Below are 26,381 nucleotides of genomic sequence, written 5' to 3' on the forward strand. Positions count from 1 at the left end.
TTAGAGAATGATTTTAAAATATTCATTAACCTTTTCACCTTTACAATTTTGTTACGTTGATTAGTGGAACATTCCTTTAAATTTTTTCGTTTACGTAACTTGCAACTTTGTATTAAGAAAAAAACCAAAAGAGAAGAAATGGTTTACATGATTTTGTTTTTTAATTTTATTTTGAAAATATTCATTTAATTAATCAATCCTATATTTCTTTTTTGTTTTTATTTTTTTTTATTATTCCGTGGATCAACTCTAACGTTTTTTTTTATGGTTTGTTTGCTTACGTAACTTTGTATTACAAAAGAAATGGTTTACACGCTTTTGTTATATTTTAATCATTTGATTAATCGATCCTGTATTTCATTTTTGTTTTATTATTTTTTTTACTTCATCAATTTGGTTGATCAATTCTAACTTCTCTTTTCTATAGTTCTTTTTTGTTTATGCAACTTTGTATTACAAAAGAAATGGTCTACACGCTTTTGTTATATTTTAAAATAAAATTTGAATAATTGATCCAATATTTCATTTTTTTATTTTATTATGTTTTTTTCTTCATCAATTTGGTTGATCAATTCTAACCTTTCTTTTTTATGGTTTGTTTGCTTACGCAACATTGTATTACAAAAGAAATGCTTTACACGCTTTTGTTATATTTTAATCATTTGATTAATCGATCCTGTATTTCATTTTTGTTTTATTATTTTTTTTACTTCATCAATTTGGTTGATCAATTCTAACTTCTCTTTTCTATAATTCTGTTTTGTTTGTGCAACTTTGTATTATAGCAGAAATGGTCTACACGCTTTTGTTATATTTTAAAATACAATTTGATTAATTGATCCAATATTTCATTTTTTAATTTTGTTTTATTTTTTTCTTCATCAATTTGGTTGATCAATTCTAACCTTTCTTTTTTATGGTTTGTTTGCTTACGCAACATTGTATTACAAAAGAAATGCTTTACACGCTTTTGTTATATTTTAATCATTTGATTAATCGATCTTGTATTGCATTTTTGTTTTATTATTTTTTTTACTTCATCAATTTGGTTGATCAATTCTAACTTTTCTTTTCTATAATTCTGTTTTGTTTGTGCAACTTTGTATTATAGCAGAAATGGTTTACACGCTTTTGTTATATTTTAATCATTTGATTAATCGATTCTGTATTTCATTTCTGTTTTATTATTTTTTTAACTTCATCATTTCGTTGATCAATTCTAAATGAAAAAAAAAAAAAAAAAATAATAACTTTCGTAATCATTCGGACATAAACGGACATAATATTTATTGTTTCTTATTTGTTCTTTTGAATGATTGTCTCATTTTTATTATTTTTTGTTTGTTTTGTTATTTAATGGATAGAATTGGAAAGAAACAACATCAAGGCCGTTCGATGGTTTTCTTATTACCACAAGAACCCAACACACGTCACTGGACGGTACGATCATGCTTCGTTGAATCAACGTATGTATACATATATATATATACACGTACGTAAGTAGATATGAAAGACTATATATGTTGTTCCTTTCGCATAATTTTACCGTTAAATGTTCATATAAACGAGTATATACTTGTAGTATACGAAAGAAAGACTTTCCATCCTCTCTCTCTCTCTCCCTCTCTCATTTTTTTTCTCTCTCTTATGATCAGGATATACTCGAGTATTAATTTATTTCAACACGTCACAGAGAACCTTCGTAATTTTATTCCAATAATAATTTGGTAAATCATTTTCTTCTTAAAACAAGTATTTAATAATAATAATAATAATTTTATATCAATGTTGATCATAAATCTCATTTCAAATTGAATTAATTGACACTCTCAAAATTTTATTAAAAAAATAAAAAATAAAACAATATAGAAGGTTATATTTTAAAATATTACGAGTAATTATTATATTATAATGTAATTAATATAATAAAAATTATAAATTAGTATTTAATAAAATTACAAATTTAATTATTATTAGGGATTATAATTATTATAATTATTATTTATATTAATATTATTATTTTTTATTATTTTTATTATTTATATTAATAATATATTTTATATTATTATAATTAATATATAATAAAAATTATAACTTATTATTTAATATAATTAATATTTATATTGCTTATATATTAAATATTTATATTAATTAAATTAAAATAAATATATTAACATATAAAAATTTAATTCATATTAATATAAATATTTAATATATTAATTATAACATATAATATATATAATTGTAATTCAAATAATAATTATTTCCAATCACAAATTCCAAGAATCTAATTAAAAATTGCATACCAATATTATAATACAACTAATCCAATAAAGCCTATAAATATAAATAATGTTAAATCAAAATATTTTCTCACGATAAATATAAATAAAGACAAAAAGTATGAATTTCAACGAACCATATAACTACCCCTTCTCCTTCCAGTTTTATCATTCCTCTTCTCATCCTGTTTCTTATAATTTTTGCCATCCCTATCGAAAGTATTCAAACCATGATGATGATAATGATGATAATGACGATGATGACCATTAATTTCAACATCCAAAAGATTTTCCATAGATCTACGTGTTTGTTTTGATGCAGCAGCAAAACCTTTAGGATTATTATTATTACACCTTCTCAAATTATTACCATTTTCATCATGATAATCATCCCATTCGCTCATTTCACTTCTAACATCCTCCAAAGATCTGGTTCTACCAATAGTACATGTACATGGTGGTGGTGGAATGCTATTTCTACCATAATCAGCTGAACTTTTGGTTCTAACTTTGGACCTTTCCATCATCATCATTCTAGGTGAGACAGCGGTTACAGGTGACACTTGTAAAGGTGTCATTGGTGTATGTGCAGTTGGTGGTGGCATTGCATTTCTATACATTGGTGCTAAATAATAATAATCTCTAGATTTGTTTGGATTGGGTGCACCCATTCTGGCAGGTATATAATTGTAATCCGTAATATGTGGTCCACCACCACCACCTCCTCCACCTGTCATCCACTGTGTCAAAGTTTCAAATGGCACTGGTCGATAACACACTGATGGTACTCTAACATTTGCATGATTTCTATACATGGGTGGCCATGGACGATGATGTTGTTTCAAATCGAATCTTGGATCTACTCTTGGATCTAAAATTCTTATATCACCCATCTCGAATTTTCGATCAACGAAAATTCTGTCCTTCAGTTTTTTTTTTTTTAAACACGTTGTTTATTAAATGAATTGTTTTTTCTTTTTTTTTTTAATTAATTAATTAATTTAATGTCAACGAATGTGTCGAGTATTATGATCCTTCGTGATCATGACGATACGAATTTAAACAGAAAAAAAAAAAAATTCACTAAACACCGATAGTTTTATTTTTTCTTTTAATTTCGTTGATTTTTATAAATGAACACACTTTGAATACAAATACTCTGATCTCAAAATAATAACACTGTAATTATTAATACAAATTTTTTATATCAAATATGACACACTATTATACACTCACCAACACACAAACACATATATTTACACTGACACTTTGTTTTAAAATAAAATTTTTTATCATATGAAGGTAAAGGGTGAATTATGTTAAAGGAAAAAATATCAAACACTGATTCCAAATGTGTGATTTGAAATTTAAATTAAAAAAGAAAAATGCTGATAAATAATTTTGAAGGATAATTATTAAAGAATTTTCTAAAAGGATTAAAAAAAATTTTTTTTTTCTTTATGGGGTGATAATATCCACGGCGTTTATGGTTTGAGATGCGTCCGTGTTCAGGTGAGTGCACCAAATGAGTGCGTAGAAGGTAAAACGTTCTCGACGAGTGACTTCGGTCTGCTGCTGACTGCTGACTGCCTCTTGCTGCTGAGAAACGACCCACTTCTACTACTACTACTACTACTACTACTACCAACTTACCTATCTACCTTAGTATAGGAATAATAATAATAATAATAAAAAAAAATAAAAAAATAAGAAGAAGAAGAAGAAGAAGATAAAAAAAAAACCTCGCGTGTTTCCCCCTTCTTCTTCTTTCCAATCGTCAGTAGATTCACTTAGCTCATCCCTAGTTTTTTTTTTTTTTTTTTTTTCGTTTTGATGTAGGAAAAAAAATTATTCTTTCCTTTTCTTCTTATAATGATCGAATACAACTATAGTATTTAAATAAAATAAAATAAAATACAAAAGTTTAGTTTGGTAAATGTCAAGTTTGACTTTCTCGAATTTGAACGTGTTTTATCTTTCATTTTATTGATTTATTTCTAATCATTTTGTTTTTTAATTTTTTTTTTTTTAATATTTTATCTTTGTTTTTTTATAGATTATACTGTTTTTTATATTATAATAATACATTCGTTTAATTTATGAATTTAATTAATTTTATATGCAGATAATAATAAATTCATTTATTATATCATTTAATAATTTTACATATAATAAATTTGTATATATTACCTGTTTTTTATATTCTAATAATAAATTTATTTAATTTACTAATTTAATTAATTTTATATTTAATAATTGTATATTTAGACAATAATAAATTTATTTATTATATTAATTTAATAATTTTATATTTAATAAATTTAGAAAGAATCTGATTTGTTTTGTCTTTTTTGATTCTTTCATTTCTTTATCTTTTTGTCTTTTTAATATTTCATTATTATCTTTTATATACTTAAAAAAAAATATATATATATAAAAATAAATTCAGGAAGAATCTTACGTAAAAAGGAGTATAATTTACTTGTTGTTGTTTTATTCTTGTGTTAGTGTTTTGTAATCTTGTGAAATCATTGGTTGGTAGTCAGTGTGTTCGATCAAACACAAAGATCTCTTTTAATCTCTTTAAACTCAATTCTGTTCTGTTGTGTGATTTTAAAGTATTAAGATTAGTATCTTTGATAAAGATATTTTTTTTTAATGTTTTTTTTATTTTTTTTTATTCGTTACACTACATTGTGTGCAGGGTTGCGTATAACCGGGGTCTCCCCCTTCTTACTTCGATGGAAAACAGGATTTTTATTCTATAAGAAAACAACAGTTATATATTTATATGTATATATATGTATACTTCCTTTGCACGCAAAATTTAATTGTTGATTTTATAATTTCATTTCCTTGAATGAAATAATATTTCCTTAATGTTTCGAATTTATAATAATTTTTTTTTTTTTTAAATAATTAATGCCTTAACAACAAGTACATAAGTATAATGTGTATACTCGTATGGGTATAATTTCATTCATAGTGAGATAGTTCTAGATATATTTGTATATAAAATCAAATGGAAAATAAAAATTAAAAAAATAGAAAATTATTATCTTCTTAAATTAATTCAATTAATGTCTAAGTTAATTTTTTTTTTTTAAATAATTAATACTTCACAACAAGTACACAAGAATAATGTGCAATAATTTCATTCATCGTGAAATAGTTTTATGTTAGATATATTTGTATATAAAATCAAATGGAAAAATTAAAAATAAAATAATTAAATAATATTAATATTTCTTTCATTAATAAAATTAATTTCTAAGTTAATTTTTTAAATAATTAATAATTCAACAAGTACAATAATACCACAAGGTTAATGTGTGATAATTTGACTAATCGTAAAATAGTTTTATGTTAGATATATTTGTATATAAAATTAAATGCAAAAAAAAATAATAATAATAATATTAATATTTCCTTAATTAATTAAATTAATTCCTAAGTTAGTTTTTTTAAATAATTCATACTTCAACAACAACAAGCACACCAAAGGTAATGTGTATATGTGTAATAATTTCATTCATAGTGAGATGGATTTTTGAATATTATTTTATATATAAAATCAAATGCAAAAATAAAACAACAAAAATCAAATAATATAATATGTAAAAAAGTATTAAGAAAAGATGGTGACGTTTATATACTATATATATATATATTTACGAGCACGTTCGTTTTCCATCCTTTCTTGCTTTCACTGTACCACGTGAACTCTCTTTTCTTCTCTTTTCTTCTCTTCACTGACGACTTCAGAGATTAGGTTCATCCGCTTTGAAATGGTTTTACTTGTGTGATAGAAACTCAAGATTCTATTCGCAGGAAGTGAGAATGAGGGTGGGTCTAGTAATACAGATACATATATATATGTCTCTATGAGTCTCAATCGAAACCATTCATGTATTTGTTTTATATTATTTACTATACTTAATCTATGTATTCGCCTAACTCGTAAATTATCATGCAAATATAATCATTACGGGAATAAAGAGAGCACTTCTATCCTATAGTTTTCAAGTAATCAAATGTATAACATGACAAATTTGGTTTTACAGTGAAACGATAACAAAATTAATAATAAAATAAAATATAAAAATATTCTAATTTATTATCTAAATTTTGTTTTCTTTTTAATATAGAAATATTTGTGTCAACAATTCTAATTGCACAAAGATACTGTAAATATGAAATATTATACAAATATATAACGTGATGGCTCTCGTTTGGAAGTGAAACGACAACACAATTAATAATAAAATAAAAAATAAAAATATTCTAATTTATTATCTAAATTTTGTTTTCTTTTTAATATAGAAATATTTGTGTCAACAATTCTAATTGCACAAAGATACTGTAAATATGAAATATTATACAAATATATAACGTGATGGCTCTCGTTTGGAAGTGAAACGACAACACAATTAATAATAAAATAAAAAATAAAAATATTCTAATTTATTATCTAAATTTTGTTTTCTTTTTAATATAGAAATATTTGTGTCAACAATTTTAATTGCACAAAGATACTGTAAATATGAAATATTATACAAATATATAACATGATGGCTCTCGTTTGGAAGTAAAACAATAACACAATTATTAATAAAATAAAAAATAAAAATATTCTAATTTATTATCTAAATTTTGCTTACTTTTTAATATAGAAATATTTGTGTCAACAATTCTAATTGCACAAAGATACTGTAAATATGAAATATTATACAAATATATAACATGATGGCTCTCGTTTGGAAGTGAAACGATAACACAATTAATAATAAAATAAAAAATAAAAATATTCTAATTTATTATCTAAATTTTGTTTTCTTTTTAATATAGAAATATTTGTGTCAACAATTCTAATTGCACAAAGATACTGTAAATATGAAATATTATACAAATATATAACGTGATGGCTCTCGTTTGGAAGTGAAACGACAACACAATTAATAATAAAATAAAAAATAAAAATATTCTAATTTATTATCTAAATTTTCTTTACTTTTTAATATAGAAATATTTGTGTCAACAATTCTAATTGCACAAAGATACTGTAAATATGAAATATTATACAAATATATAACGTGATGATTCTCGTTTGGAAGTGAAACGATAATAAAATTAATAATAAAATAAAAAATAAAAATATTCTAATTTATTATCTAAATTTTGTTTACTTTTTAATATAGAAATATTTGTGTCAACAATTCTAATTGCACAAAGCTACTGTAAATATGAAATATTATACAAATATATAACGTGATGGCTCTCGTTTGGAAGTGAAACGACAACACAATTAATAGTAGAATAAAAAATAAAAATATTCTAATTTATTATTTAAATTTTGCTTACTTTTTAATATAGAAATATTTGTGTCGACAATTGTAATTGCACAAGGATACTGTAAATATGAAATATTATACAAATATATAACATGATGGCTCTCGTTTGGAAGTAAAACAATAACACAATTATTAATAAAATAAAAAATAAAAATATTCTAATTTATTATCTAAATTTTGTTTTCTTTTTAATATAGAAATATTTGTGTCAACAATTCTAATTGCACAAAGATACTGTAAATATGAAATATTATAGAAATATATAACATGATGGCTCTCGTTTGGAAGTAAAACAATAACACAATTAATAATAAAATAAAAAATAAAAATATTCTAATTTATTATCTAAATTTTGTTTTCTTTTTAATATAGAAATATTTGTGTCAACAATTCTAATTGCACAAAGATACTGTAAATATGAAATATTATACAAATATATAACATGATGGCTCTCGTTTGGAAGTAAAACAATAACACAATTAATAATAAAATAAAAAATAAAAATATTCTAATTTATTATCTAAATTTTGTTTTCTTTTTAATATAGAAATATTTGTGTCAACAATTCTAATTGCACAAAGCTACTGTAAATATGAAATATTATACAAATATATAACGTGATGGCTCTCGTTTTGAAGTGAAACGATATTAAAAATTAATAATACAATAAAATATTATAATTAATTATCTAAATTATATTTTCTTTTTTATACATAAATATTTGTGTTAACAATTCTAGTTGCATATATAAATACTATAAATATAAAATATTATACAAATAAGTAACGTGACGACGACGACGACGACGACGACGACTCTCTCATTTTACAGTGAAAGGAAAAAAGTATTTAAAATAATAATAAAAATGAAAAAAGTAAACTATCGTAATAATTTATCAAGATTATATTTTAATACATAAATGTTTGTTAACAATTCCAATTGCGTATAGATAGTAATCAAATAACGACTACGACGACTACTCTCGTTTTACAGCGAAAGGAAATCTTGCGTGGGCTAGGCCTTTTCTTGACTCTCCATAAACATTTTTTTTTCTTTTTTTTTTTTTTTTATTATTTCTCGTGAGATTAAAGAAAGGAGAGTGAGATGAAATAAAATGAAAAAAAAAGAAAGAAAGAAAGATAGAAATAAAAAGAGAAGAAAAAAATAAAGAGGATTGCCGCATCGCAGAGAATTATTAACGGAGCGTATCGGAGAAAGCCAAGAATGGAAAATTGGAATTGGTTTTGATCTCTAAATGCCACTATACTGTCACTGAGATGTTTTCAAGATGTCTTAAAAAGAAAAAGAGAAAAAAAACCAAAGTTTCTTCTTCTAACGTTACAAACAATCTAGACTTTTACGATCATTAAAAAATATCTTTTTGTTGAACGATGAAATATTTGAAATTAATTATATCTTTTATCTTAAATCAAATTTTTTTTCTTCTTTGTTTTAATACTGACTTAACAAAAACATTAATATTTATAAACGAATTTATTATCTATAATTTAAACGTTAATACAATGATTTTATTAATAAGAATAATAATTTTCATCAAATAAATATGCTAATTAGATTTGTTCAATTTTTTTCTGAGTTTATAAAAATTTAATATTTTGATGGTGTTGTAAAAAAAAAAATGGGATTAAAAATAAATTGTTTATTCTTATTTGAGTATAAATTACTTTAATTTAATTTGTATATAATTATAAATAAAATTGAAATATAATTTAAATTTATAAATAAAATAAATGTAATATAAATTTAATTAAATTAATTTATGCTCAATTAAAATATATATACAAATATATAAACAATATATATGCAATTGAAATTATTAATAAATATTTATGTATTAGAAAAAAACCTACAAATATATATTAATTAATATATATATTTATAATATTAATAATTTATTTATAATATATTATATTAATTATTATATTAATTAAATTATTATAATTTTGTTTCCTTTCACTGCAAAATTAGAATTTTGTCACGTTTATATGTTTAATTACAATCTATACACAATTAAACAATTATTTAACAATTATTTATGTATTAGAAAAAAACCTACAAATATATATTAATTATTATTTATATTTATAATATTATTATTTTATTTATAATATATTATATTAATTAAATTAATATTATTTTGTTTCCTTTCACTGCAAAATTAGAGTTGTCACGTTTTATATATTTGATTGCTATCTATACACAATTATAATTATTAACAAACATTTATATATATATATATATATAAAAAAAATAAAATTTAGATAAATAAATACAATATCTTATTATTTTTATTATTAATTTTTTAACATCGTGAAACTGGTACTCGTTGGTATGCACGAAAGTTTCATTCATTTAAAAAATTACAAACGGATCAATCTTCCGAATGAAAGAAAGAAAGTGAGAGATAGAGAGAGAGAGAGAGAGAGAGAGAGAGAGAATGAGATCAATTAACATTCGTCCTCTTTTACTCGTACAGAAACATAAAATAAAATACACAAATAGAAATAAAAGAAAAAAAAAAAAATGAAAAAAATAATCATACGAAGTGCGATCGAGCGAGCAAACTTAAGAAGACCAGTTTTCTCTCTGCACCAATTTGTTGAAAGATTTTTCAAACGAAAACTCTCTTGTATAGTATAAATAGGTCGCAAAACGTATAATCGAAATGAATCGAGATGAACGTGTATTCTAGAGAAATAATTTAATGCAAATAAAATAATTCCTGGCGGATGCATTTTAGAGAAAGTATTTTAACTATATCCGATTAGAGAATAAATCAAGAAAAATAATATTTGTCCTGTAACAATTAATATTTTCTAATTTGAATTTTCAAATGAAATTAATTGTGTTTATAACTTTTGAAAATGATCTAAATCATATATTAATATTGTTTCCAAATATTTTCATGAATTAATTCATTAGAATATATTTTAAACTAGTCCGATACACACGTCTTTAAATTAACAAATTACCTTATACCGCCATCTGTTAAAATCTTATCGAACTAAGAGAGATTATCATGACTCTTTGTTAATAAACAAATAATTGCGATTATAAATTGAGATATAAACTATCCTATCTTTCAAGTTGAATAAAACTGCACACAGTATGCAAAATTTGATTAAAATCGGTTCAATAGTTTAGGAGTCCATTGCGGACAAACAACGTGACACGTAATTTATATATATTAAGATGAATATTTTATATAATATTGAAATAACAAAAAAAAAAACATTAGCTAAATAAATACATTTTTATTCAAATATGAATTGAATTAATGAAAAATGGCATTGAATCAATTTAGTTGATTTGAACATACACTTAATGAATTTTATATTGAATATTATACTATTGAAATAATATTATAATAATTTATTATATTGAATTTTAATAATAATTAATACTATCTGTAATTAAATTTATTTTGGACAATATTGTGAAAATTATTACATTGAATTTATTTATTTGATTTGAACACACACACTAAATAAATTTTTTATAATATTAAAATAATAAAAAATATTTACTTAAATAAATTCATTGCATTGAATTAATTTAATTGATTTGAACACACACACACTCTAAATAAATTTGATATAATATTAAAATAACAAATAATAATCTCAAATGAAATTTATATTTTTAATAATATCATGAAAATTATAATATTACATTGACATTTATTTAGTTCTAAAATAATTTGGTATGTGTATGAAATAATTCTGATAAACTCATTTGTTTTTTTTTTTTAAATTAAATTTTGACTTTAACAATTGACAACTTATTTTATCATAAAATGTATTTATCATACGACAAAACAAAAAGAATATAATAAATAATAACAAATAGTATTAGTTCGTGTACAAGACAAAGTGAAATCATGTTGTTTTATAAATGTATATCTCGATAACGATTAGTATAATGAAAATGTATTCTCATATCAGTTTGAATCATAATAAATTCAATATAACAAGTCACGAATAGAATGCATTTAAACTTGAATGAAGAAATAAACGAAAGGTTAACGAAGGTGTCGAACAGTTCCAAATAATTTAAACACTTTAAAAGGAAATGATATAATTTATGAGGAAAAAAAAATACGTTTTGGTCAATTGTCTGTACAAAAATAAAAATAAAAAATAAAATAAGCAAATAAGAAAAACAATAAAAATAAAAAATATACGTCTTGGTCAATTGTCTATACAAAAAAAAAAAAAAATAATTTAAGTAAACAAAAAGAAGAAGAATAAATAAATAAATAAATAAAGATAGAATTTCTCTAGAGAGTAGTAACCGGGCGTTTACCTACTTTTTCCCCATCATACTCATTTCATTTAAAAATAAAATAAAATGAAGTATTGTCAACGTCTTTGTAACAGAGCACGTGCCGAGAAAAAAGGAGGGAATAGGTTAAAAGGTGACTGTAAAAAAAAAAAAAAAAAGAAAAATTAAATGGGACCTGTTAACCGAGTTTCTTACATACAGGAAATACAACTTACCAAATCGGTGCATACTTAACCGTATGGAAAATGATCTGTTTTATGTGACATATGCCTTAACAAGGTTCTTTCTATTTTTTTTATTTTTTTTAAATGATTCTTTCTAAATAATATTGTTTAAAATAATTTTATAAGCCATTCTAAAGTGAAACAATTTAAAATAATTTTTTTCATATCGATATATTACATTTATATGTGTAAGTAATTATTTTATTATATTAATATATATGTCATATACTTATATTAGGTATTATATTAATATTATAATAATTATATATTAATATTATATTAATATAAGTATATTGCTTTTATATATGAAAGTGGTCTGAATCAAAATTAAAAAAAATAAAATAACATTATTGGTTATTTCACAAAACACATTTTAGAATTAAATTAATTTCATGTAATAATTTTCATAATATTGTTAAATAATAATTTAATTAAAGACAATGTTTGTTATTTTAATGTTATATTCAATATTAATTCATTTAATGTTCAAATGTTTTCAATTTGTAATTCTTTAAAATACCTGGAAACAAAAGATATATGATTTAGATCACTTTCATAATTATGGCACACATATTTACTTATAATTGCCCCTATTACAGTTTAAAAATATTTTTGTGAAAGGTTTTACAGATCGTTGAAGATATCTATATCTATATATATATATAAATCATTATTTTGAAATGTTATTTTATACTCGTTAATTAATTTCTTACAAAATTACACTCTACCATATTATATTTTCTGTTTCAAAATTTCTATGCTATTTTTTTGTTAGGTTATATCAACTAAATTTCATTGAAATAAATCATTCATTATCAAAAGTACTAATTTATTTTTTTATATTTTTGTTCTTTTGAGATTATCGTTAACAGAAATTACGTAATATATGAACCTTACATTTTATTTTTATTTACAAAAAAAAAAAAAACATTATTGGGACTGTCCATTTAACGAATTGACGTTTAGTGCGAGAAAATTTAGATTAAACCATTCCACATTAGAAATGGTAATAACGGTTCTAAAAGTTTCAACTTCACAAAAACTATACTACTAAGATAAGCCGAACGAAAACCTTACTTCACAAATATGCATGTGAATGTAATTATGGTCCCAGATACATGGACCATGACACAACCTGCCCGTTACACGGAATCGTGTTTAAAAGTAATTTAAAAAATTCGCATAGTAAAAGTAAAGTGGAGAAGGTGGAATTATTAACATATCAGAAAATTCGCAAAGATCGTTTTAAATATGTTAACGAATAAAAAATTTTGTTGATAGTACAGTAAACCGTATAAATAATTATATAAAAGATATACATATGTAAAATATGCTCACTTTTACTTTTTTTTTGTCAAGATATATAAATGTCTAATAATTTATGTTAAATGTTAAATGTTCAATTAAAAGTATTCTAAAAAAAAAAATAAAAAAAGATAAAAGTCATTTATGCCGGTCGTAAAATACTAAACTTGATATATGCCACAATGAATATGAATTTTAATGATAAATAATAACAATTAACTTAATATTATTTAAATAATATTCTTCTCTTTTAATCTATTTGATTATTAGCAGATCGTAAAATATTAAAATTAAAAAAAAAAAATCCCAAAGTTTGAATATTCTTACAGTTAAATTTGAATACTACTAAAATTGTATACCAACCGTTGATAAAACAGTTGATAAACTAAAATATGACGATGAATGCTAAAAATCTGTATAAAATTGACTTACAGACATCTGTAATACCGACAGTAGATAAGACAGTTTCCACATTTTTTGAAAAATACAGTCTACTGTAAACTGCAATAGTAAAAGAAGATAAAATAGGAAGAAATGTGTGGGACAGGAATGGTGTTGGGACAGGAAACAAATGGTCACAGATAGAAAACTTTCACCGAATTGACAAAACATTCCAACAAAATTCTTTGAATAATAAAAAGCCAGATCCGAGAAATTGCAATGTACCCTTTTCACGATTATACTTTTCATGGCAATTAAAACAAACAAGTGATATATATATATATATATATATATATACATAGTAGCATAGCAAATCCTTTGTCACCCTATTTTAGGCACACATTTTAACAGACTCAGACGGCGCCAACGACCACGCAAAAATTTGTCTTTGTTGTATTAAATTCTTACACGATACCTAAATTAAAAGAAGAGACAAGTTTTGATCGTACGACTGATCGTTAAAAGTAAAATATTCTAATTAAAGCTGTTAAATGTCAAAGATCGATTGGCAAATCGATGAGGATGCGTTCACTCGTTTACATTTCACCTTTTTTTCACTCACACTAATTTTTTTTTTGCATTCATTGTGCAATCTTTAGGTACATTGTTAACTCAAAAAGAGGTTAAGTGAGGATCATATAACTTTGTTTGATCGTTTGAATCGATTTGTTTCTCCCACCCCAATTTTAACCTCATTTTAATGATTCTTTTGATGAAAAAGAATATCACAAATAAGATAAAACATATTTCATCAAGTTAAATTATACGACTATTTTCAGAATGACGTTCCGTTACGTTGTATATTTCAAATTCAATTTCTATTTTTTAGTATTCGTGAGATGATAATAAATTCAATCAAGAATAAGACACGTTTAACGAACCCTTTTTACTTTGAACCTTTCTGTCTGCTATTTCTTATTTCTTATTGATTTTCTCGCGTATTCAATTACGAGTATTATGCATATTTATATTTAAATAAGCTTAGATTTATTTTTTAACCTAACGGTATCGAGGTACGATCGGTCATCATTTTCAATGTGTTTTACCGTGAGACAACTGTTTTAAAGATTACACCATTATATCATTACACCCATAGAAATCTCGTTTCGTGTTCGTCGACCGAAAAGTCACGCATAGATAGTACTTGCATTATCTGAAATTGCATCGAATTGCATTTCCTGAGGAATCAACAACAACCCCCTTTCTCACCTTTCCTGTCACGTCACGTGCCATTTAAAGATAACATTTATATTTGACTCATTATTATGGGGGTCTAATATATTTTGGGAGTCATACATATTTATTAGGGTCTCTAAGTACTGTAAATTTTCAATAAATGGCGCTGTATTACAATTCTGTTATTTTACGTTTTTTTCAGATTTATATATGACAAAACTAACCTTACTTTTTATATTTTGTAATGCATTTTATATTATTAATTGTGGTTTTATTTTGTATGTTATTATTTATATATTGTATTAAAAATTGTATGTTGTTTTATGCCTAATTTTAAATTTATTTTTTATTGCTAATTTAAGAATTTGTTATTTAAAGGTTATGTAGGTCTCTAAATACTATAAATTTTCAATAGATGGCATTGTATTACAATTCAATTATTTACATATGATATACCTAACCTTGCTTTTATTATTTTTTCTTGTATTATTATTTATTTTATGTTATTTTATGTTTAATTTTGAATTTCCAAAAATTATTAGTGAATATTAATTTGCATTAAACAGTTTAGAATTATATTATATTACCGTTTTATAACAAAATGGCTGAAACATCCTAGTTACTCCATAAACGAAGATTCTCATTAAAAGAAAAAACCACAAACAGATATAAAAAGATCATTCTTTAGAAATGAATTTCTAAGAAAAACCTATGTGTATCTTTGTCACTCCCTGTTATAGTAAATTCGTAGAAAATGATTTGACTGTAACGTAGATCATCATTTTTATTCGTCTTAATAGGTAAATTTACGATCTAGGGTCCATTTATAAAAATGATCCCATCATTCTTTTCTAATACGTACGCTTGATTTCATTTAAATGACGCGTATGCTACTTTTAAACCATCCCATGTTTGGAATTTACCATATGGGGAGAGATCTTATATGTAGGATGTTGGTTTAGGAAAAAAACCTCATACGTAATCTTTAGTTTATGTCAAGAAAACATTCAAACGAGGAAACAGCAGTTGGAAGAGGAAGTGGAGAAGGTGGAAGTGGTGGTAAGAATAATAAAAAAAAAAAAATAAAAAAAAATATGAAGTATAAAACACCAAATATGATGAATAGTAAATAATGTGTGGGTTTGATTCAGGGACAATTTTGCGTAGGTTGGTTGTACCTGTGGATCATCGTCACGTGTTTCAAGAAATGCATTAACAGGTATTTCATATCTTATCTTTCATAAACAGGTAATGGTCTATTTAAAAAACGTATCGATGATGAAATCATTGCAAAAGTCAAACACCAATCAACATTTCCATCTTACGAGGTAAAATCGTAAATTAAAAAATAAATTGTGAACAAAATTGTTTTATCTATTTGTTACTAATATTATTGTACATGTTAGAATATTAAATGAATTTGTTCTTTGATTAAGAAGATCGTGAAGATTTTTCGTAGCAGTTTATAACTTTCGTAATCGTTTGGATGACTAATACCTGTGACCATGTTTCATACCATGCATGGCACGCAATGACGTCAGCACAAAGAGACGCACAAATGCGTCTTTTAAACCACGTGCCACGTGAACATACCTTTTGACGATAAAAACATTCCAACAAGTTGATTGAAATAAAACACGTTCGAAATCGATCAAACTAATTCGAAGCTTACAAATGTTACATTTTAGTTTGTTAAACAAATGATACAATCATCTGATTATTTCTTGGAATAAAAAAACACAAACAAATTAAATAATTAAGTTGTTTTCTTTAAAAAATAGTTGAAAAAAAAAACACACGCTTGTCATGAATAGATAAAAGTAACTCTGAGCAAACATAAATAAACACACACATATATGTCAAGTTGTTAAACAAACGTAGGCGATAAGGAATAATCTAGCTTTCCCACGTTTCAACGTTTAACACATGAAAAGAACTTCCTTAAAAGGTTCGATAAATTTAATCTAACCACTAACCATAAGTACAAGGACATCGTGGTCAGTAGCTTTCTTATATTCCCTTTTATTCAAGAACTTTTATCTTGTCCCCTTCGTGGGAACTCCAAAGAAGAAGATGATGAACAAGACAATGAACTCAAGCGTGACTCTTGGTTGATTTAGAAAGAAAAGTAATATTTCAACTGCATGAGATAATACTCAGAAGAAGTTTCAGTAGAGTTCCAAATTCATCCAAGAAAGTGCCACTAGACTTTAGGAGAAGTTAAGAAGGAAGAATCTTACCTGATCACCGTCCTGAATTCCTTCTTCCCAAATCGGATCATCCCAACCCCCGGATGATCCAGAAGAACCTCTACGACCTGGATCCCACGAGTTTCTCTTTGGGTTATCTAAAGAATCCGTAGATAATCTTCTACTTCTTCTATCGAATGAACTTCTACGACTAGTTTGAGTTAGACTAGGTGGTGGTATAATGGACGATGTTGTTTTACCATCCTTCTTTGAAATCCCGTTGGAATTGTGCAAGGGGTCATGGCACAAGGTCACGTTAAGATTACTACGAAGATTTCCACTAGAACCAGCGAGACAACTCTTAAGATTTCCATCGGATACAATTTTCTTATTCGTATGATGATTATCATCTTTACTCGTGGTTGTAGTTTCATTTTTAGGATCGTCCAATCGTGTAACATTTGTTGCAAATAAATTGGATAAATTTTGTGATGAACTTTTAGGATGATCATCAACACTACTACAAGTTTTTCGAAGATTTGTCATTGATTTTGCTACGTAATCACGTCTCAAAGGTGAATTATAATTCAATACTGTATCCTTTCTCAAACAACCCATTGATCTACCAATAGGATCTCTCTTAAGATTCGATCCACCAATTGTATTATTAGGATGGTCCCTTTTGGAATGATTTATAGCACCGGTCGAAGCACCCAAAGGATTTTTTCTCAACGTGTTTGGAAAACTTGATGGATGTAATTCCTTTTTAGTATGTGACATTGTCAACGAACTTCTTCTTCTACTTGGCGAATTTCCATCATCATGACGACGATTCATAGAATCCCTTCTGATTTGATTCAAATTACTCATAGAACCACCACGACGATTCCAACAATTTTCTTTAGCGTGTTTACCATGAATGTCGCAACATTTGTCTATTTTCATCTCGAGTTTAAATAATTCTGGATTGTTTTGTCGTTGTTCCAATTTTACATCCCTAAAGAGTTCCTCCAATTGACGTATTGCAGCTGTTTGTTGATGATGATAATGTGAATTCGACATAATTCGTGGAATTTGTATTCGAAATGACGAACAAATTGATAAAAGTTGAATCTCTTTTTTTTTTTTTTTTTGCTGACTTAAACAAAACGAGTTGTGTGAGATAATCAGTTGACACGTTAGTCATGTAACAACAGGGTTACATGTAAACGCATGTGCTGCTTAACACACGTCCGGTGAGATACTGCTGGCCTCCGAAGTGAGAGAAACCTGGAGCCTCAAAGAAACTCTCCACCATATGAATCCCCACCAACCATTCTGAAGGCATTCGTAAAGCCGATGCCACCATATTAGGTCAAACAATATGAGTTTGTCGAAGATAAATCTTCACAATAGGACAAAAAATCACGTTTACCTGACCCTGACACGTCACAAGTGTCAAATAGTCAATCGTCAAATTTGACTTTCAATTTTGTTACAAACTCAAGTAACTCAACGAGTTATTTTCTTCAATCTTCGAAGAGATGCACTTTTATTGACCTTGACATTCTTCTCTATCAAAACTAAATTTCAATATCATTCGTGTAAATTGTTACAACACAAAGTAGATAAAAATATCTAAGGTTTCACTTTCACTGATCGTGAACTTTAAGATGAGAATAATTTGTTTGATTTAATAGCAAAAACAAAACTCAATTCAATATCATTCGTGTAAATTGTTACAACACAAAGTAGATAAAAACGTTTAAGGTTTCACTTTCACTGATCGTGAACTTTAAGATGAAGTGAATAATTTGTTTAGCAAACAGAACGTTGTGTGATTACCGTACGATTACGTTTGTGAACTAAAATGGTTGATGACTCAGGATTATTTTGTTCTTACAAACCTAACTAACGTTATGTGTTATGTCATTTGATGTATTCTCGAAGATATATTCAACAGGAATCACTATACGTAATGTTTAGAAAAAAATTTGTTGTTAATTATACTTTTCTACATTATCGACGACCTTTATTACAGAATATTACCCACCAATAGGAACTTAATTGTTTGTGGTATTAATGCATTGAAATAATATAAAAAAAAAACATGTATTTACAGGTTTCTACTATAATCGACGTTAGTATGCAACGAGATGGAGCTGCATATTTTCCCTTGACGTATGAATAAACTGCATACGAATGTACTTTTTACATATATATATATATATATACATATGTATACTATATACAAAGACTTCTTTTGTATGGTTGGTACGTAATATGAAACTTAAGATCAGCGAACCTTGATAAATACTTGCTTCATAAACTCGTCATTTTTCAAATGCACGAATTACTTGAATCAATTTTTTACATTTTTATATTATTTTTATAATTAAAAACAAATATATATTTATATACGTAAATACAACTTATGCAAAAAATTATGTAAAAATACGTACATATAGGGAAATTAATTTTTGATGTATTTATGAAGTAATCAAATGAAAAATTTGATTTATCGTTTGTGAAGAATACAAAACAATTTGTTATCGAGTTACTAAGTTTCTCATTAAAACACCTACACATATGAAATAAACTATAGATTCTAGTTCACCTTGAAATTATATTATACATCTGATATGTTGTAAAAGTGTATACACTTTCGGAAAACTGACACTAGAAACAAACAGACGTGTTGAATTACAATCTACGAAAAGATCGCATAGCGAGTCTTGCATTTTCAACTATGTGATTACGTTATTTAAGTTAGTATGATTCTAATAGTATGTTTATTTCATTTCTATGAAATAAATAGAAGAGTAGAGAAAGTTTCGTATTAAATTAAATAAAAAGAAAGGAACTCAGGACAAAAGTTTCCATTAAATAAAAAATATTTTTAAAAATAGTACTACGTAATAAAATAATAAAATAAAATAGAACACTAAAAAAAAAAAAAAATAGAATTACCATTTAAAATAGTAATAAACAAAAAATGCATATGCATACGTGTAATAATATTATGTTTACGTGTATAATATTAATATAATAATTAATGTATGTGTGTGATATTAAATTTGTATTGTATATATGCAAATATCAAAATAATTCATCGTCAATGTTCAATCATTTTTTTAATCATTGATAATTGAAATAAGAAAAATATATATTAATATAATAATTAATCTGTGTTGTGTGTGTGTGTGTGATATTAAATTTGTAATGTATATATGCAAATATCAAAATAATTCATCGTCAATGTTCAATCATTTTTGTAAACATTGATAATTGAAATTAAAAAACATTTTTAACCAGACTTATGTGATAGTCATCGAATATCAAGGAAGAAGATTCTAATAAAAAAAAAATATTTTTAAAAGTCAAGTAAAAAAAAAAAAAAAAAATTGAACTCACCTACGCATAGAAAAAAGAAGAAAAAAAATTCGCGTACGAAGACAAATATCTTCTTCACAATGTTTCACGGTTTTGTCTGAGAAGGCGTGTGTGTTTGTATTATATATATATAGTATTATTACGTGAGTTAGATTAACATGAACGAATTGCGTCGTCGTTTAATAAAAGATTTATTCAATAGTACGATTCTCTAATAAATAGAATAGAATAGTTAATATGGTCGTTAGAATTTTACACGTGGGTGAACGAGACCTTGCAAGTAAAATTCCATAATACAGATTTGTCCTGTGAATTATTATATATATATATATATACTTTTTTTTTTTCTAAATGAACTAACTCAACGTTAAATTTTGATCATGATACGAATATATAGTTATATAATTTTATATATTTAATATATATTATGTATTATATAAGTGATAATTTAATGAATGAATTAATTAATAAATTATATAAAATGATAGACGAAGTTTTAATAATGATTATACTATTATTATTATATTATTTTAATATAATTTAATTATTTAATTTAAATAAATAAATTAATAAATAAAATTTATATATTATAAAAAAATATATATATTTATATATATATAAATATAAATAAAATTTAATTCTATAATTGATTATAATATCATTTATAATAATTATACTATAATTCCTATATTATTTATAATAATTATACTATTTATTATTATTATATCATTTCAATCAATTTTCACCATATTTCACTGAATACTGCAATCTATATATATATATAAATTTTCCAAACGAATATATTCGACATATATTTTTCATTGCAACATTAAATTTTAAATCACGATACGATTATATATAGTTATATAATTTTATATATATAAAAAGATACACGAACTTTCAAATGATTATATTATAATTATTATATGCATATCATTTCAATCTATTTTCATCATATTTCATTCAATGCTGCAATATATACATATATATATATATATATAGAGAGAGTTATCTACCTGCAGCAGTTTGCTATACATAAATAAAAGATTGATGCACGTTGCACCACTAGGGAATGCACGATTCATACGATTATTGTGATCAATTTTATATCAACTATTATAAATGTTCGCATAATCGTGTAACCTATTTGATATCGTCACGTTTTTACTGACAGAGATATAAAACATTGACAACTTAGAAGAAATGTTTTCATTAGATTCAAAATTTATTAGTATATATATATATTATTTTGATATTATATTTTGAAATACCACAAGGAACGTATAAACTTACAAGTATTGCAATTGATCTTACGTGTTGTAATTTTAACTCTCGATTCAACGTATAAGGAAAGTTCTCATTACGATATATACACACACACATATGTATATAAAGTTTGTAAAAGTTGATACGTCTATTCGTGGTAAATTAAAAAAAAAAGGGAAAAAGAAAAAATATAAAACGAAACACTGACCATGACCTATTGACTCATCAACGAGACCAAACAAAGACAATGATGTCAACTGTTACACGATAGGTGTGTGTGTAACTTTAAAAATCAAATTTTAGATTAAAATACGAAACAATTTTTTTTTTTTTTTTTATAAACACCTTGAATTAATTTTTAATCAATTGTTTAAATTACACGAAAAAATAAATGTAGTTGTAAGTAATACTCGAAAACACAGAATCATATAAACAAAAAGATTAATATTTTTTTTTCATTTTTTTTTATTATTTTAATGTATTTATTATATTATATTTATTATTTATATATTAAATATTATTAATTTAATTTTTTTATTATATTTATAAATTACACGAAAAATGTATCCAACAGTTGATACACGAAAATACAAAATTATTATTAATTTATTAATTATAATATAAAAATATAAAAACATAAATAATTTTTAACGTGTGAATTATTAATCAATTTAAAAAAAAAACCCTGTTATTTTATCAACCTGTTATTTATTTTTTTATATTTTACTTTGACTTTATCTTTTCTTTTCTTTTAATTTTTTTATTTCTTTTCCACCAATAGCTGAGGAATTTAGTTCGTAAAGCTACGAAAAAGGAGGCTTTTAAAATGCAAATTTACGGCTGACGCCACACAACCATTGTTACATTTATCCGGATGTAATCTTCGTCAACGGAAGTATACTTGTGTCTCTCCTAACCTTTTTTTTATTTTTTTTTTTTTTTTTTTTTTATATTCTACGCTTTTGTCGTGAATTTCAAGTTAATAGAACGAATACGAGTTTTCGTGAGAATTCTGATCATAATTAATTAAATATTTTTATATTGTTTTAATAAATTAACGTTCAACGTTATAAATCTTTGATTAAGGTAAGATTATTGAAAATGAAAAGTTCGTAATAGTATTTTTGAGAAGATCTAAGGATATCTGATAATAGTTGGAAAACGTTCAACCATCCATGCAGAAGTAGCCACTTAAAAGCAATTAGTACGATTAAACTAAGAATTTTTTAATATATATATATATATCTGCAATGAATTAAGAACGTTCAAGGAATTGAATAATTGATATTAAAGAAGAATTAAATCTATCTCGTTCATTTATATATATATAAGAGTATAATTAATAATATTCTAGTAATTAAAAAGTACTATACCATATTATATATCTATATATATAGTAATAATAGATATATATATATATATATAAGTAATAGTATTATTATATATATTAAATATTAAATATTAAAGTATTAAATTTATTATAAATTTAATATTAAAAATTATTAAATATTAAATTTAATATATTATATATATATAAAAATAATATTAATTTTTATTTTAAAATTTTTTTAAATTAAAAGTATTTTAATTAATTAGTGCTAGTAGTTTTAATTAGTACTATATATATATATCCATACTATTCTTAAATAATTAATAAATTATTATAAATTATACTCTTATCTAGCTTGAAAAAACCAAATTGAACCCAAACTAGATCCTCTTTTTGTTTCTAGGATAAAAAAAATCAATAAAAGTTTGCAATATCACAAGAATGAAACAATAAATTTCAAAATAAATTCTTTATAAATTAAATTGTTAATAATAAAGCACAGTATTCTTTTTAAATATGATACATGCTAAAAGTTTATTAATTCTATAAAAAAAAAAAGAATAATAATAAAAATTGAATATTTACCTTTGTTGTCTTGACTATATCATAATGACTCTCGTGAATCCCTGATTCGTTGACACACGGTGCTGAATTTTGCCTTCTACATTAAAAAAAAAAAAAAAATAAATAAAAACAATTGATTATTAATTATTATTCAATAAATTGTTCATTATATTTTTATATTAGATTAGAATTGTTTATAATAAAACTTACGTGACTTGATCGTAACCATTGATCAAAGGTTTTGGTGATTGGATACCAGATCTGACAGGTGTACTTGCGTGAACTGGCGATGGACCTTTACTACCTAAAGGTTGTTTTATACTACAAACAATAAAAAACAAACAATACAAATTAAATTATGATTTAATTTAATTAATTAAATATAAATTAAAAATGTCTAATCAATTAAAATCTAATCAATTAAAAATGAAAATTGCAACAACAATTATCATCGTAATTCGAATATTATTTTGAATTATAATAACATAATTATTATAATATATTTATATAATTTTTATAATAATACATATAAATTATTATAATTAATATTTTAACATTTATTATTATTATATATAATTAAATTAAATATAATAATTTAAATCAGTAATTGTGTGTGTGTGTGAGAAAGTTAAATTTGTCATTTACATTTCGTTGCATCAATTCACTTAATTTCATATTTATTTTTTTATATTAATTTTTTTTATATATTATTTAGTTTTTTTTTTTATATAAATATAAAGTTAAATAAATGTTGTAATCATCAAACATATTATACACAGATTGTACGCAAAGTTTCGTCATAAACAAACTAATTGTTAAACAAGCCAATTAAAGGATAACTGTAATACAAAATATTATAACACGAAACCATCTAACAATCTTATTTTTCCTCCCCCTCCTCCCACCACCCTTATCTATTATTTTTTTCCGCTAGCTATCTCTCTCTCTCTCTCTCTCTCTCTCTCTCTCTCTCTTTATTTTTCTTCCTTTTTTTTATTTTTTTTTTATTTCGCGCTACGTTTCACTCTAAGATTCCATTATATTTTCCAAATCGTTATCTCGAATATTTCGCGTGTACTTTTTACGATTATTTGTCATCCGTCATAGTCGTCGTTCCGTTAGATAATATCACGCCGCGTCATTGGTCCAATTTATATAGTTATTTTAATTTTTTTTTTACTTTTTTCTAGTTTCTTCTCGTTTAATCTTATTATTCGTATTATTGTTCTTTTCATTTCTTTGTCAAACGATTAAGTTTGTAGATAAAGTATATATGTATATATGTGTATGTGTGTGAACTATATGTATGTGGCATGTAGTTTGTCTGATAGGTATGAATCACGAAAATCAGAACTCTCATATCGTCAATTTCCTGATGGAGTGGGGAAAATTGAAGGAAATTGTTCATAAATTCTTTGAACATCCGTGCTAGAAAATTGATGAGTTTACTACAGAGATTAAGGTAGAATGAAAATTCTATCATTTTTCTCACTTTTCTTACTCTCATTATTAACTTTAAAGTATTAATTTTGAAAAAAATTAAACTTTGACAAAATTAATCCAATTTTTACTTTCAAATGTAATCAATCATTCTTAAATTGTATCCTGAATATATTTAATTTTAGTTGAAGTGTTTGGTAAAAACACTTAAGGGATAAAATACTTTATTATTGGTATGTTTGTTTAGTTGATTAATTTTACTAATTTAAATTTATTAATTTAATTATATTTAATAATTATATTAAATAAATTATATTTAATAATTCAAATTATTTTTTCGAATTTTTATTATCAAATATAATTAATGTAATTAACCTTTTTGGAGTGTACTGAATTATTTTAATTGAAATGTTTTTAATAGAAATAAAATAATACTTTATCATTATGTATTATTTTATTTTATTTAGTATTATTATTATATTATTTAGTAAATTATAATATTTAGTATTATTAGTATGTGTGTTGCATTAATTTATATTACTAATTCACATTTAATATTTATATTTAATAATTAAATTAATTCTTCGAATTTTTTAATTCAAATATAATGAACCTTTCTTAAGTATGCTAAATAATTTTAGTTAAAGTGTTTTAGAAAAAGATAAAATACTTTATTAAAAATATGTTTAATTCATTAATTAATTTTACTAATTTACATTTAATAATTATATTCAATAATTCAATTATTACATCGCATTTTTACTTTCAAATGTAATCAATCATTTACAGCACTGAGAATAATTTCAATCAAAGTGTTTCACTAAAAAAAATCAAATACTTTATTACAAATGTGTTTATTTCTTTGACTGATTTTACTAATTTACATCTAATAATTATATTCAATAATTCAATTATTACATCGCATTTTTACTTTCAAATGTAATCAATCATTTACAGCACTGAGAATAATTTCAATCAAAGTGTTTCACTAAAAAAATCAAATACTTTATTACAAGTATCTTTATGTCGTTAACTGATTTTACTAATTCATATCTAATAATTATGTTTAATAATTAAAATTATTTTTTCTTCATGCATACTCATGTAAAATATTCATGTAAAATATTCATATAAGA

General features: G+C 23.9%; 1 protein-coding gene across 3 annotated transcripts in view; it reads right to left on the reverse strand.

Annotated features, from left to right (window-relative positions):
• Positions 1-26,381, reverse strand: part of LOC107069320 (WD repeat-containing protein 47) — a 73,291-nt gene that overhangs the window by 17,874 nt on the left and 29,036 nt on the right. For all 3 annotated transcript variants that reach the window (XM_015326545.2, XM_015326543.2, XM_015326544.2), the window contains exons 5-6: positions 24,016-24,126; positions 23,827-23,902 (exon numbers count right to left, since the gene is read on the reverse strand). In XM_015326545.2, the coding sequence (XP_015182031.1) occupies positions 23,827-23,902; positions 24,016-24,126 (187 nt within the window). The remainder of the gene's footprint in view (positions 1-23,826; positions 23,903-24,015; positions 24,127-26,381) is intronic.

The sequence above is a fragment of the Polistes dominula genome, unplaced genomic scaffold (assembly GCF_049000335.1).
Source record: "Polistes dominula isolate Pdom_NZ unplaced genomic scaffold, Pdom_raw_medaka contig_83, whole genome shotgun sequence".
NCBI lineage: Eukaryota > Metazoa > Arthropoda > Insecta > Hymenoptera > Vespidae > Polistes > Polistes dominula.